General features: G+C 55.3%; 1 protein-coding gene across 2 annotated transcripts; it reads left to right on the top strand.

Annotated features, from left to right (window-relative positions):
- Positions 1-269: 269 nt before the first annotated feature.
- On the top strand, positions 270-14,456 carry FADS1 (fatty acid desaturase 1). 2 transcript variants are annotated; one of them, XM_036860450.1, is made up of 12 exons: positions 270-632; positions 2,567-2,677; positions 3,246-3,443; positions 4,113-4,214; positions 4,318-4,446; positions 8,164-8,224; positions 9,678-9,754; positions 10,671-10,768; positions 10,943-11,039; positions 11,289-11,368; positions 11,476-11,601; positions 11,949-14,456. In XM_036860450.1, the coding sequence occupies exons 1-12, from the start codon at positions 441-443 to the stop codon at positions 11,998-12,000; spliced, it is 1,323 nt and encodes a 440-aa protein (XP_036716345.1). In that variant the 5' UTR covers positions 270-440; the 3' UTR covers positions 12,001-14,456. The 2 variants fall into 2 exon arrangements, with proteins under 2 accessions (XP_036716345.1, XP_036716346.1); XM_036860451.1 differs by lacking the exon at positions 4,113-4,214.
- The last annotated feature ends 191 nt before the right edge of the window (positions 14,457-14,647 follow it).

Raw genomic sequence — 14,647 nt, 5'->3', positions numbered from 1 at the left:
CGCCGCCCCGCGAGCCGGGCCCCGCACCCAGGAGCCTCCACAGGAACCGTTATCTTGCCCGCGGCGCCCCCTGTGAGCTACAGGCGTGAGTCGGAGAGTGGGGTCCGGCGGCGACCCCCGCAAAGAGCCCGCGAGAGGGCGCGCGTCCCCGCGCTCAGCCGGCCTGCCACGACCCTCCTGCAGCGCCCGCCCGCGCGGGGCCGGCGGGAAGGCGGGGACTCGGTCCCCGCGCCACGCGGCTCGACCAATAGAAGCGCGCGCAGCGGGGCTCGGCGCCGACCACCTCGGTTGCTGAAAACCCGACGCGCGGGGGGCGAGCTCTAGGCGGGCGCCAGCGAACCGGCTCCCAGAGCACCGAGGCCGGTGCGCGCTACCCCGCGGGTCCCGTGCGCGCGCCTGACCTCCCTTGCCCAGTCGGTGCGCGGCATCGCCCGGCCCCGATGGCCCCCGAGACCCCGGCCCAGGGGCCTACCCCGCGCTACTTCACCTGGGACGAGGTGGCGCAGCGCTCGGGACGCGACAAAGAGCGGTGGCTCGTGATTGACCGGAAGGTGTACAACATCAGCGAGTTCACCCGCCAGCACCCCGGGGGCTCCCGGGTCATCAGCCACTACGCGGGGCAGGACGCCACGGTGAGCGCTGCCAGACCAGGGAACGGGAGGAGGCGGGGCCGGGCGGTCGGAGCCTGGGGCTCAGCGCGCGAGACAAGAGATTTGGCACTCAGGGCCGAACACTCTAATTCGGGGAGAAGCCGGGAGGCGCAGGAGCGTACCGGTTGCCAGGTGATTGGGTGTGCTGCGAAAACAGGATGCAAGGGCAGGAGAGAGGCTGCGAAAAGTGGAGTCTGGGGAGTAGGTAGGGAGGGAGGCCGGCAATGTGCACGCACAAACAAAGGGCCGCGCCATCGGTCCGTGCGCTCCGTCTGCTGCCAGGAGTCTGCGGTCCCCAGGCGTGGGCAGTCCCCGGAGCAGGGGTAGGAGGGAGGACAGCGGGGATGTGGAACCCCCGGACGGCGGCACTGCTGAGACCGAGGGAGGAGGGGTCAGTGGCAGGGAGAAGGATCAAGTCTTGACCTGTCTGGGTGGCTGGGATGGAAGCGCAGACGCGTCTGGACCGAGCCTGCCGGACTAGACTGGCGAGCGTGAGCAGGGCAGAGAACGAGGGAACCACACTCGGGGATTTTCCTGAGGGGGGAGGCCACCTAGTGCCCGCTGCCTTAGGAACCCCTGCACAGGGTGAAGACCGGAGGGTGGGGAAGGGGCAGCACCGGCCAGAGAGGGCTAGCGCCTGCTCGTGCACAAAAAAGAGTGGGAGCAGCGTGCTGAAGGTGGGGGTGCGGGGGGGGCTGCATCAGCATACACTTAGCGAGGGCCCTGGAACAGTCCTGGAATCCTGTGGGACGGTCACGCAGCCTCAGGCCAGCAGCGGTTTGCAGTCCTGGGCTGTAGGCCCGGTGCTGGGTTGCATCCCTCCTCCCTCAGGCCTCACTGCGGGCCAGCGCGCGTCCCAGCCCCGATTCTGTTGCTTCCCTCTCTAGACAACCTGCTCTCGGAACTAAAGCACCTAGCACTTCCCTTCTGGGTTTGAGAGCTGGGGGACCACTCCTTGGGACCCAAAGGTTGGAGCGTTCACTTTGCCGTGTCTCCTCCCCCTATATCCTTCCCCCATCCTTCCCCAAGCGGCGTGACCCCTTCCACTGTCCCCAGCTTTCTCCCTGCCATCTCGGAGCGCGCCTCGGGCCACTAGGGTTCCCGTGATGTGGCGGTGCAGCCTAACGCGGTAAGGACCCGCCCCTCCCTCCGACGCGGCTGGCCTAGGAGTCCAGGCCTGAGCCTGTGCTCGTCTCCGGAGTAACCACTGGGGAGCTCAGGCAGTGGCCGAAGGCGAAGGTGTGGACTGGCGCATGCGTAGACGGAGCAGGCTTCCTGCAGTGTGATTTAGGGCCGGGGCCGGCCGCAGCGGAGACCGCGATTGGTCCGGATGTGTGGTGCCACCGGCCGCCGGCTCCGCCCCGGCTCCCTCCGCCTCCAAGCTTGTGGCTTTGGGCCTGGGGCTGTCTGACCTTCAGGACATTAATCTCGTTAATCTAGTCACTGAGGACCCCACCTTGCGTAACCAAAATTAGTGCCCTAGGGCAGGGGGTGTTCAGAGTGGGAAGGGAAATATGGAACCCCCAACCAGAACAGCAGCGGAGGGAAGGGGGAGAAATGCAAAAGTCCTCCAGTTGGACACAGGGAGTCTTCCTCAGCACATTTCATGAGACACCTAGAGGAAAGGCCAGCCCAGGCAGGTCTTTCTGTGGTCTCCCTACCCGTGCTTCCTATTCCTTGGTGTGGTACCTATCCTTCTTGCTAGAACACAGTTGCTGGGTGATCCTGAGCTGTGGACACCAGGGACAGGTCTGAGCACTCTCAAAGGGCAGCTGCCTGGAGGGGGTGGGGTCTCTTTGAACTTGGGTACAGCCTCCTTGCTGGATCAGGAGGATGGTCTTTGGTGTGAGCCCTCCACAAGTCTTGGGGGGCCGGGCTGACTTGCTCACTGTTCTGCCTTCTCCCCAAACTTGCAGGATCCCTTTGTGGCATTCCACATCAACAAGGGCCTTGTGAGGAAGTATATGAACTCTCTGCTGATTGGAGAACTGTCTCCGGAGCAGCCCAGCTTTGAGCCCACTAAGAATGTGAGACCCCGTTTGCTGTTTGGAGATCCTGCGGTTGTTGAGGGGCAGAGGGTAGAAGGAAGGCCTAGATACGATCACAGGTGACCACAATCAGTAGTTCTTGGGAATCTCGAGATCCTTGCTTCTCCTGCATAGTCACTGGGTTTCAGGGCTTTGGAACCTGTGGTTCTCACAAGGCCACCACCACCATCCCCATCCTCAACATGAGACCTATCGACCGAGCACTTCTTCTGTGCCAAGCATAACATCATATCAGCCACACACAGTTACAGATGAGGAAACTGAGTCTCAGAGAGGTTAAGCAACTCGGCCAAGGATCACGCCATTACTAAGTGGCAGAGCGGTGGCTTGAATGAATTCTGTTTAACTCCAAAGACCACATGCTCTTAGACTTGATCCCATAGCACCTCCTGTCATCCTTCCTCAGCATTGTGGTATCTTTACCTAGGACCGTGGGCTTCCCTCAGCTAACTTGGTGGGAGGGCCTTGAGCTTAAGAGGGTCCTTGGCTCCAGTGCTGGGTTGCATCTGGGGAGAATAACACCCTTTCCATCTCCACTCTTCTACAGAAAGAGCTGACTGAGGAGTTCCGGGAGCTGCAGGCCACGGTGGAGCGGATGGGGCTCATGAAGGCGAACCCTGTCTTCTTCCTGCTGCACCTGCTGCACATCCTGCTGCTGGATGCCGCTGCCTGGCTCACTCTTTGGCTCTGTGGGACGTCCTTCCTGCCCCTCCTCCTCTGTGCAGTGCTGCTCAGCACAGTTCAGGTGAGAGCCCTGGGCTTGTCAAGAACACAGACAGCTCAGCTTCCACGGGGAAAGTTCTTTGTACCCCTCAGGAGGCCGAGGAGCCCTGTGACCAGGGCAGAGCTGAGGACATGCGGGAGAGTTGGTGCAGAAAGAGCACACGTTCCGTTGTGTGTGGCTTTCATCTGCTCGTCTTCACCACGTGTGCACCTTCATTTCTCCCACTGCCTCTCCAGCCGCTTCTCCCAGGGCTCCCTTCTTCCCGTGGCGTTTCTCCTCTGAAACTTCATGTTCAGGTTCTGTCACAGTCCAGCTGTGCCAGGAACCAAGATTCTGGTTTCTCAGCTGGGGCCCTAATACTTGGCTGTCAGAACCCATTAGTTAAGCATTCTACTTGCCTGAGTTTGTCACTCTGTCCTGTTCCGTAGTTTGGATGTTCAGTCCATCGGAAGTCACAGAACTCCAGAGCTGGGGACACTGAAGAACAGGGAAGGGGTAGTGATTTGCCCTAGCTCTCGTGTGAGTCAGTGGCGGAGCCAGAAGCAGGACCCAGGCTTCCTGACTCCTTTCCTGATGTGCTCAGTTAGGCCAGCACAGGCCTAGGTAGATGAAGGAAGAGGGAGAGGCCGAGTCAGTTGAGACAGATGCGGGGCTGGTGGGCTGCTCTCAGTGCTAGCCTTTCTCACCCAGGCCCAGGCTGGCTGGCTGCAGCATGACTTTGGACACCTGTCCGTCTTCAGCACCTCTACATGGAACCACCTGCTACATCATTTCGTGATTGGCCACCTGAAGGTCAATGGGACGGGGAGGGGCTCTCTGAAACTCCAGTCAACGGTGGGCTGCCTGGGGGAGGGGGGGCACCAGGCTTCCATACTCATGCCCCGCTTTTCTGTAGGGGGCCCCTGCCAGTTGGTGGAATCACCTGCACTTCCAGCACCATGCCAAGCCCAACTGCTTCCGCAAAGACCCGGACATCAACATGCACCCCTTCTTCTTTGCCTTGGGGAAGATCCTCTCTGTGGAGGTGAGCAGAGGTATCGGTGAAGGTCTCGGAGAATGGGAACCAGGCAGCACACAGGGCTTGCGGGGAAGTGCTCACAGTGCTGTCAGTGTGGGCCAGACATTGGGGCCGGGCTGGCTGGCTGTTTGGAAGTTGTGGGACGCCACAGGCAGTAAGCAGGCTGCCCAGGACACTCACCTGTCCTCCCTCATGAGTTCAAGTCAGCAAATAGCTGTTGCAGAAAGGTACCCCACGCTGCTAAGGACCCAAAGGATGACCAGATTGCTGTGCAAACCCTGTCGGCCTCGAAGGTGATGGATGGCCCTTCTTGCAGGTGCTTTTTAGACACTCCCACCCCAGGCAGTCAGCCCCCTGCACTTTGTAATCCTCTCTCTTACACAACGGCTACACTGGCTTACTCTTCTCTGATGCCCATTATCTAGAATATTCATTCACTGAGTAATTCTTCCCACCCGCTTGATCCTAGCCTGACTTTCAGGGTGGTCAGCACTGGGTTTTTTTTTTTTTTTTTTTAATTTTATTTTTGGCTGCGTTGGGTTTTCATTGCTGCACACGGGCTTTCTCTAGCTGCCGCGAGCGGGGGCTACTCTTCATTGCGGTGAGCCGGCTTCTCATTGCGGTGGCTTCTCTTGTGTGGAGCAGGGGCTCTAGGTGCGCAGGCTTCAGTAGTTGTGGCACGCAGGCTCGATAGTTGTGGCTCACGGGCTCTAGAGCGCAGGCTCAGCAGTTGTGGTGCACGAGCTTAGTTGCTCCGCGGCATGTGGGATCTTCCCGGACCAGGGCTCGAACCCTTGTCCCCTGCATTGGCAGGCGGATTCTCAACCACTGCGCCACCAGGGAAGCCCCAGCACTGGGTTTGAGTTGTCATCTGAGGGTGTGAGCAACCATTATAATGTAGCTGCTAAAGCCTGGGGGTGGGTGGAGATCTGGTGAGCCTTTAGTGAGCGTAAAGCGATGGACGGCTGAGAGTGGCCAGTGGAATTCTTTAAAAAGTTAATTTAAAACCCTTTGACCCAAAACATTAAAAAATAATAATAAAATAAAACCTTTTGTCCCAAGGCTCTAGACTATAGTCGGAGTTCTGCCAGGTCCCCCTCCCCCACTTTATGACACATTATAACATTTCAACACGCCAGGAATTAAACTGTTGTTAAATACACTTCAGTTCCAGGCATGAGTTCAAGATAGCCTGGCTCTCCTCTCCTCTCTGGCCATGAGGAGACCTCTGGGGGAAGGCTCTGGCAGCACTGGCTGTCCTAGCACCAGGAGCCCCTAGCTTGAGGCTTGTGTTTCCGCTGGCCACAAGGTCCTAATTTTCCCACTTCCTAAATAGGGACTTACTTGGTTTGCTCCATGCCCAACAGTGTGCAAATGACAAACCAGCCTTGACCTCCCGTGGCTCCGGTGGCTCCTTAGAGGGTGTGGATTATTTACTGGGCAGAGCATGAGGCTCTGGTAGCACCTCTGGTGTCACTAGAAGATTTTTTAAAAAAGATGGGAGTCTTAAGTGGAAGAGAATCTTCTCACACCACTGCTTCTGTTGCTTCTTGGTACTAAGGTTTTTAGGAAACTCCTATCTGCAGACACTAAAAATAGAGAATGCTCTGGGAAAAAAATAACTTTTTTTTTTTTTGCCTAGTTATGAGGCTGAGGTTAGGCTGTTAGGAAATGCGTGGGCTACAGGCTGCCTGGCGCTTGGTTCAGCCTCACTGGGTCCAGTTTGACTGAGCACTGATCCCTGGGCTGACCCAGTAGCATCCGCCCCAGTGCCTCCCAACTCTCCTGGACAACAAGGAAGTGCAGGGGACACTTTACCCGAAATACAACCTTTCTGGCCTCCAAGAGTTGAAACACAGTGGGGCAGTTATCAGGGTTGTAATGGCCATTACAATCCTAATTTGATTGCCATTCGAAGAGGCAGCCAGCGGACAGGGCTCCCTTCCCTAAGAGTCCCAAAATAAGGAGGCCAGGGTTCTGCCCATGCACCCCACCAAACAAGACAGATGCTCCTCTTCCGGCTTCCCCCCGCTCAGTTAATGTTGCTCGGGATGGGGTGAACTTCACCCCCACCTCCAGGTCATCAGCAAGGCTTGCTGCCTCCGGAACATACCCCAATCCATCGACTTCTCCTTCTCCCCTGCCTCCCATCCCCGGGTCTGGTCCATCTCAGGTCTGGATCATTGTTCCAGCCTCCTCACTGGTCTCCCTTCAACTCTACCTGCCCTCTACAGTTCATTCCCCCACCTCTAGCCAGAGTGAGCCTTTCAAGCGCAAAGCAGATAGTGCCACCTGCTGAAAGCCATCCAGGGCTTCCCATCCCCACTGGAATTAAATCTAAACTCCTTACTGTGGCCTTCCCAGGGCTAAGGCTCAACATGATGTGGCTGTCCCTAGTTTTCTGGCTTTATCAACTATTCTCCCCTGTTATATTCCCAGCCACACTGGCCTTCTTTCTGCCCCTTGAACATCCCAAACCTCTGTTCCCTCTGCTTTAAGTGCTCTTCCCCCAAATGTCTGCATTGCTGGCTCCTTCTCACCATTTAGGTCTCAGTTCTGATGTCAGGGCCCCAGGAGGCCATATATATAGGACTACCCTAGCCAAAATGCTGCCTACCTCACTTTGTCATATTTTCTTGTTTTTTATCTGTAATTACCTTGAGCTCTGTCTACAAATTTATCACCAACTTCCTCTCCTCAGGTGATAAGCTCCATGAGGGTAGGAATTTTGTGTTATTTATCTCTGTATCCTCACACCTAGAACAGTGCTGGGCACATTGATGCTCAATAAATAAATTGTTGCATGAATCACTTAATGGAGAAAGAAGGCTTCATTTAGCAGAAGTGCCTGACACAGGATAAGGTATCAGTAAATGTTCTGTCAAAACAGTAGATGGACTCATGAAAGAAGGGTGAGCTGGCATTCTGCTCTGGGGTAGAGTTCCTCCTGTGCCCTGTGGTCATCTGGTCACCAGAACTAACCAGGACACGAGGAACAGAAGGAGCCATGACTTGAACACGAGCGCAGAGCTTCGCTGTCATGGTTTTGAGAGCTCCCGCTAGGGGACCCGGACTGACTGGCTAGCCTGGCAGCCCCAGCCTGTCTCTACGGCCACTCAGCTTACAAAATCACCACCAGCTTCTGGGGAAAACCTTGCCAGAACCTTCAGATTTCCAAGCTGATTTTGGTAATCTTTCCACAAATATTTGCCGAACTGTGCTTAGCTTTCAAGGGATTTTATAAAGCTCATGTTGACATTTGAAGAGACCGAAAGATTTGGAGAAGGTCAGGGGCTGGATGTAGAGGGGATCCTGGCCCTTACAAGGGTAAAAATTGTTGTCTGTGGAGACCTTGGTGTCAAAAAAGCACCAGATGGAGAAAGGAAGGGGAGGTGGAGGAGCCTGGAAACCTGACAGGGGCGTCTCGGGGTGAACACGAGGAGTACTGAGGACCTTTAGGCTCCGTCGTGCCCGTGCCTCGTGTGGGTGTGGGCCACCGAGCTGCGGCCACGGTGTGGCGCGCTTGGCAAATCCAGCAGCCCGGGCTTCACGCGCCAGGAGCTGGAGGTAAGGCTGGGCTTGTTGGAACCTTCCACAGCGCCAGCAAGCTGACGGCCCCCGCAGGAGGCCTTGGCTCCTGAGCAGGGAGAAGCCAAGGTCACAAGGGGAGGGGAATGGGTGACTGGCCAGTGGGTGCTGATGTGTGTTTGCTTTCCTTCACAGCTTGGGAAACAGAAGAAAAAGTACATGCCATACAACCACCAGCACAGATACTTCTTCCTGAGTGAGTGTCCTCGTCCAGCACCGGGCGCGGGGGGTGGGGTGCTGCCTCGGCAGGGGCTGCTGAAAGGATGCGAGGAGCAAATGCCCCTCCCGGGACTACGGTACCTGAAGTGAAGGCTGGAGGAAGTTCTCCACCTGGAACAGGGTGCCCCCTGCAAGGGGGCAGTCTACCTTCTCAAGGGGCAAAGTCAAGAGTTAGGCTGATGTTTGGTCAAAGGTCACTCGTGTTGGGGGCAAACTAGTTCCTCCAGCCCCACCCTGGCTTCCACAAGGGAACTGAATGGTGGGGGGCCATCCCGACTAAGCCTGAAACCTCACTTTAAATCTTGTCAAACAGGCCAGGGCCAAGGTGACGCAGTGGGACACAGTCTAACACCCAGAAGGACAAAGGTAGATAGATTAGCAATGGGAGGATTGGACCTGAAGAGGGAGCTGAGGAGTAAACATTGCTGTGGTCGTCTTAAGCTCTTTCTGAAGACTGCTGTGTATATTCCCTGCTTTAAAAATCTCCATAATGCCTAAAATTTTTTAAAGCCTTTTAAAAATTCAAATTTTTAAAGGAAAGGAGGGGATGAGTCCATCGATCCCATTTTCGTTCAAAGGAATTTATCTTAACTGCCTGTTACTCCATCCCTGTGGAGAAAGGGGGAAGGGATAGAAGGGTGGAGCAGAAACGTCCAGAAAAAAGGTTAGAATTCATGGCACGTCAGGATAGAAGAGCCATGTGTGGGCATTGTAATGCCGGGCTCACAGGTGACAACAGGGCCCTGCAGAGAAGGGACACCGAAGGAAACCGACGAGCACATAGGACAGGACCCACTTCAACTCCCAGTTCTGAGAGAAGCTCCTCCGCCCCTCTCCACAGCCGACCTCCAGGCTGCTTCAGGTTGGGAGGCACAAGCTTGTCTCCCTAGTCCAGGGAAGAGAGCTTTCAGACTGTGAAGGATCAGCAGGTTCCCCCCACTCAACACGCACACTTTCCTGCTCCTGTCCCTTCATCTGCGTGGTGGAGCAGCCAGGAGCTCAGGGCAGATGACTGCAAGGACAGGCGTAGGGCCAGGAGGAAGGCCCCTGGTAGGGGCAGGGCTGCGGGTGGCGCAACTCCGGGAGGATGAGCAGTACCTTTTTAAAGGCACGGGAGCAGAGCAAGTTCCGTGCGTGGAGCTTGTCTCCCCAGCCATCCTTTTCCGTGGAAGAGAATGCCACGTTCCCCCCACCTCACCCTCTCAGCATCCACTGGGAGATTCTGCTTTCTTCAGACTTGCATTCATGCCCACCTTCAGCGCCTGTCGGTTCCAGTGGATTGAGGACTGCCGAGGCGGCTGGAGGGGCAACAGGAGGAGATGGCAGAGGGGCAGCCCTGTGCTGGAGGCCATCTGTCCAGCACCAACTGGCCCTTTAGTGACCCTTCAGTGCTGCTCACACCTACCCCCTCGTGTCCATTTCCTCCCCAGTTGGGCCCCCGGCCTTGCTGCCTCTCTACTTCCAGTGGTATATTTTCTATTTTGTCATTCAGAGGAAGAAGTGGGTGGTAAGTATCCATGGCCCCCAAATCCCACATCCTTTGTCTCCAGTACCCTGAGGGATGGGAAGGGGGTTCTCCAGGGGAGGTCCCACTGAGATTTATTCCAGACCTAATTTAGAGCAAAATGACAGAACCAGGTATAGACCCTTCCTTATCTCTAGGTGAGATCATTTGGGCTCAGCAGGCAACCTGACTCCTGATGCCCTATTTAATTCAGCGAGTTATCTCCTGAGGTTACTGTGCTCGGCATAAAGCAGGGGCCAGGCTGGGGAGGGGGAAGATGAAAAAGAGACGGCACCTTCACTCAGGAAACTTCTGATGAAACAGGATGTGGTTGACACCAGACAAGAGGTACAGGCAGGAGGTTTGGGGATTTCGAAAGGGGCCTGACTGCATCCGGCTGGATGGGAGGCATCAGAAAAGACCTCGCGAAGTCACTTACCTAGCTGGCCTTGGAGGACAGGCGGAGGCGGGGGAGTTGGGATGGACTTTGAGCAGAGAAGCTGGGAATTAAGGGGCGAATCTGGGCACTGGACATGTGGTGGAGGACTCGGGTGTCAGGGGAGGAGGGTGGTACAGAAAACTGATCAGCGATTTGATCAGGGCACTGGCACAGACTGAGCCACGATCCTGGAAGACTCACTTGGCAGCGCAGAAGTGAGTGAAGGGGTGAAGGATGGAGACGGGTTGGGAGGAAGTGGAGGCAGGGAGACCTGGCACCTGTGAAGGAAACAGGCAAGGCGGGCTGGGGGCGCCACTAGGAACGGAGCGGAGCTAGATGGTGCCGGACGGGCAGCTGAGAGAGGCTGCCGTGAGCGCTCCCGTCTGAGGACCGGGGAGGATGGCCGCTCCACGCAGAGGAACAAGTGCCGTGAGAGGAGAGGTGCTTTGTGCCGCCACAGGGCTCTGCCTCTCGCTGCAGGACTTGGCCTGGATGATCAGCTTCTACGTCCGCATCTTCCTCACTTACGTGCCGCTGCTGGGACTGAAAGGCTTCCTGGGCCTCTTCTTCATGGTCAGGTAGTACTTGATGGGGGAGGAGGGAGCGGTGCAGAGAAGCAGATGTGTGGGAGTAACCAGTCTGGTCTGGGGGCGTTGGCTGGGGAAGGTGGCGGGGTTGGAGCAGCTTCTGAGTGAGAGTCAGAACTCTGGGCTCTGCTTGTACTGGTTTTGTCTGGGTGCCATGTCCACCAGGTTCCTGGAAAGCAACTGGTTTGTGTGGGTGACACAGATGAACCACATCCCCATGCACATTGATTACGACAGGAACGTGGACTGGGTCTCCACCCAGGTGAGGGACAGTCACTTGGAAGACCTGGGCGCAACTAATAAGAAGGGTGGATGGGCACAGACCCAGGGTAGGGGGTGGGCGGTGGTAACAACAGACGCTCCCAAACCTTGCCTCGTTAGCTTGAAGCTTCTCTTCTGCCACCACGTGGAGAAGGGAGTGACCAGGGACAGGCCAGCTTTGCCTGGAGAAGGCTGGGCTGGCCTTTCCATCTGGTACCCAGAGCCATGCTCCCCCGACCTTCTCCTCCAGCTCCAGGCAACATGCAATGTCCATAAGTCGGCCTTCAATGACTGGTTCAGTGGCCACCTCAACTTCCAGATTGAGCACCAGTGAGTAGGGAGGCCTGGGAAGCAGGGACCTGGGGAGGGTCCACGTAGGAGGGGGATGGGGGGCCAGAGGAGCTGGAGCCACTGACTGTGCCCTGTTCTCCGTGAAGTCTTTTCCCCACGATGCCTCGACACAGTTACCACAGAGTGGCTCCCCTGGTGCAGTCCCTGTGTGCCAAGCATGGCATAGAGTACCAGTCCAAGCCCCTGTTCTCAGCCTTTGCCGACATTGTCCAGTGAGTATCTGAGCCTGGGAAGAGGGCTGGGAGGGCCGGAAGAGGGCAGGGCAGTGGGGTCAGTGGTGAAGTATGGGGTGGGAGCCACAGGAAGGTGTCCCCAGGTCGTCTGGAATGGAGGTCACCAAGGCCAGGTGCTCTGTTGGTCTTGTGGCCAGTTTGGGCCTTTGCTCTCAGTGCCATGGCCCAAGCCCTTTCTCAGAAGCAAAGGGGAGGCGAGTGCTCACGTCAAGGGGGCCTTACCTCACCTCTGGAAGGGCCTCACTGCTGCACTTCTGGCAGGTATGGCTTTGGGGCTCCTCTCCACTCTGTTTCCCTCACCGCCTGCTCCCATCTTGTCCCCTCAGCTCACTGAGAGAGTCCGGGCAGCTCTGGCTAGATGCCTATCTCCACCAGTAAGAGCAGCGTCCCATCTGGAAGAAGAGCCTTGGAGCCAAAGCAGAGGGGGGCTTGGGGACAATGCCACTACAATCCTAACACTCAGAGGGGGTGGGTTTGAGGAGATAAAGGCTCTGACTCAAACCCCTCCCCTTTATCTTCTAGGCACAGATCTGAGACCCAAAGAGGGGTGCGCAAGCCCCCTGGAAGGAGGGGTGGAGCTGTTGGGACAGGGATGTGAAAGTTTTGTTTCCTTTTTTGTTTAGCAGATGCAAGTGGTTGGTGGCCAAAGAGGGAGTCAGGAGGGTGTTAGAATAGGGAGGGTCTACTGAGCCCAGAAATCAGGAAGAGATTTAGCACTAAAATTCCACCCAGGGGACTTCCCTGGCGGTCCAGTGGTTAAAACTCTGTGCTTGCAATGCAGGGGGCGTGGGTTCAATCCCTGGTTGGGGAATGAAGACCCCACATGCCGCGTGGTGTGGCCAAAAAAAAAAAAATTCCATCCAGGAAAGGGAGGAGCTCATCCCACTGGTCCACTTCTCAGTGCCTTCTCCACTCTTGCTTGCAAACCTCAGAGGTTCGCAGGCTGGAGGAGGACAGAGCAGCTGAACCTTCTGGGCAAGATTTAGAAAGGAAGCATTAGCACCTGAGGCCTGGCAGCTTGGCTCACTCTAGCGCTAGGTGTGACCCATGTCTGCCTCAGGCTCCTGGAGAAGCAATTTTTCCACTTTTAGAAGCAGGGAGGGCAAAGGCCAGGGCTGTGGTGTTGGAGGCATCTGGCCCTGAAGGATGCTGGCACTACAGGATTTGGTCCCACATTCCATCCAGGGTACCAAAGGAGCATAACGTCCCAGGGCTTGCCAAAACAGCCAGCAGAGAGTCGCTGGCCATTAAAAATCCTTCCAGCTTTTGATTCACCTCTTTTGACCACCACCCAAGGGAGCGAATGACCACCACCCAAGGGAGAGAACACTCCTAGGATGGGGAGTCTACTTCTTGCTCCATAAGCAGGTGGGCAGACGGGGCGCTTAGTCTTCTCCTCCATAGGAACAAACGGGCTCCCAGTGGTTTCCCTTTGCTCCCCGACCTGTAATTCCAAATTTAATAAAGTAGCAGTTAGTGAGCACAAAGTGACCAAGCTGGGAGAGGGTGAATTACCAGTCATGACGAAAACGCAGGGTTCAGTCATAAAGAATATAAGGGCTGTACGAGATTTTCCATAACCTAAATTATGTTACAGCATTACTTTTGAGCAGGAGCAGTGGGTTAAGTGTAATGACTTCATAGTTCCAACCGGAAATAGGAAGGGAAAAACACAGACGTTTGTGATCATCATGGCTGCCCTTCAGCATCCTTACTCTGGCAATTCTGTTCAAGTACCTTTCTCTGCTGGAGACCAGGTAGGAATTTAGGAGAATCTCTTAAAGGTGTATCAGTCTAATACTGAAATACAATTTTTTTAATCTCCTGGTTTTTTAAAAGATAGAAACAGTTTAACCCATCTCTAGAGAGTGAACACAGGACTGTGCCCCATGGGTTACCAACATTCACACCCTCTCCCCTTCCCACACCCACAGCCTTGCAGGTGAGGTGAGGGGATCATTCACCTGTCCCAACAGCATCTACTCGAAGCATATTGAGCATTTTGGACACTGGAAAGAAAGTACCTTAAACTACAAAGAAAAAGCAGAGACCTGGGAGAATTCATATTTAGTTTAGGAAAGGAATGGCAAGGAGATGAGAATGGTAATCAGGGAGATGAAGGTCCTAAGGCATGTTGGGGTGGGATTAGAGGCACCACCTAACGGAAAGGCTGTTGTGATTACTTAGAGGTTTGTCAAAACAAAGACAGACTTAAACACACACACGCCCACATGGCAGAACAGGTTACAGAAGATTTTAGATCTTTTCCATTTGGGCAGAACCTGGCTTAAAACAGTCTGGGTAGAACAATTAGGAGCAGAATTGGAGAGTTCTACTTTCATTGGCTCCTTCATTCCAGAATAGGTGCTGAACCCAGCCTATCAAGCCATCTGGCTTTGGGCCCAGGCTGCCCAATCTGAGCAAAGCTAGTGAAACTTACTGAGCCAAGTCCGAGCCCTCAAAGCACCTCAGCCACTGTGGCCTTCTCTCCTTAGCCTGGACCACTGTGGTCTCACATGGCCACAAAGGGACAGGCTAGTGACAAAAAGCTCAGACGTTGCAAGGTAACATGAGTGGTCGCAAATCCAAACAATGACACGAGAAAACGGGATTAGGATAAGTTGCCTCTGGTCATAGATGTGGCAGAACTAACATTTGAACTCACTTTTTAAAAACTCCAACTTATATGCTTATCTTTGTTACTTCCATCTTCCTACCACTTTGCCGGAGGCATTTTAATTAGACCCAATATCAGCATCCTTTTTGTGTGTGCCAATTTTGTTACCACATGCCAGTGGAGTAAAAACTGAGAAATAAAGGTAATTTTGACCAAACGAAGGCTGTTACAATCCATGATGCTCTCCTGCATCTGTTGACAGGAGTCCCTGTACCTCTGCTACAAGTTACTCTCCGCCTCTGGCTCTCACTTCTTTCCGAATATGAGTCCCCATACTGAGTCCCCCTTGCCGAAGTCCCTTGGGGCAGAGGGAGGATCATCAGGCTGCTGTGGAAACACCAAGGCACA

This window comes from Balaenoptera musculus, chromosome 8 (genome assembly GCF_009873245.2).
Source record: "Balaenoptera musculus isolate JJ_BM4_2016_0621 chromosome 8, mBalMus1.pri.v3, whole genome shotgun sequence".
Taxonomy (NCBI): Eukaryota; Metazoa; Chordata; class Mammalia; order Artiodactyla; family Balaenopteridae; genus Balaenoptera; species Balaenoptera musculus.
This window is presented reverse-complemented; position numbering and strand designations above follow the sequence as displayed.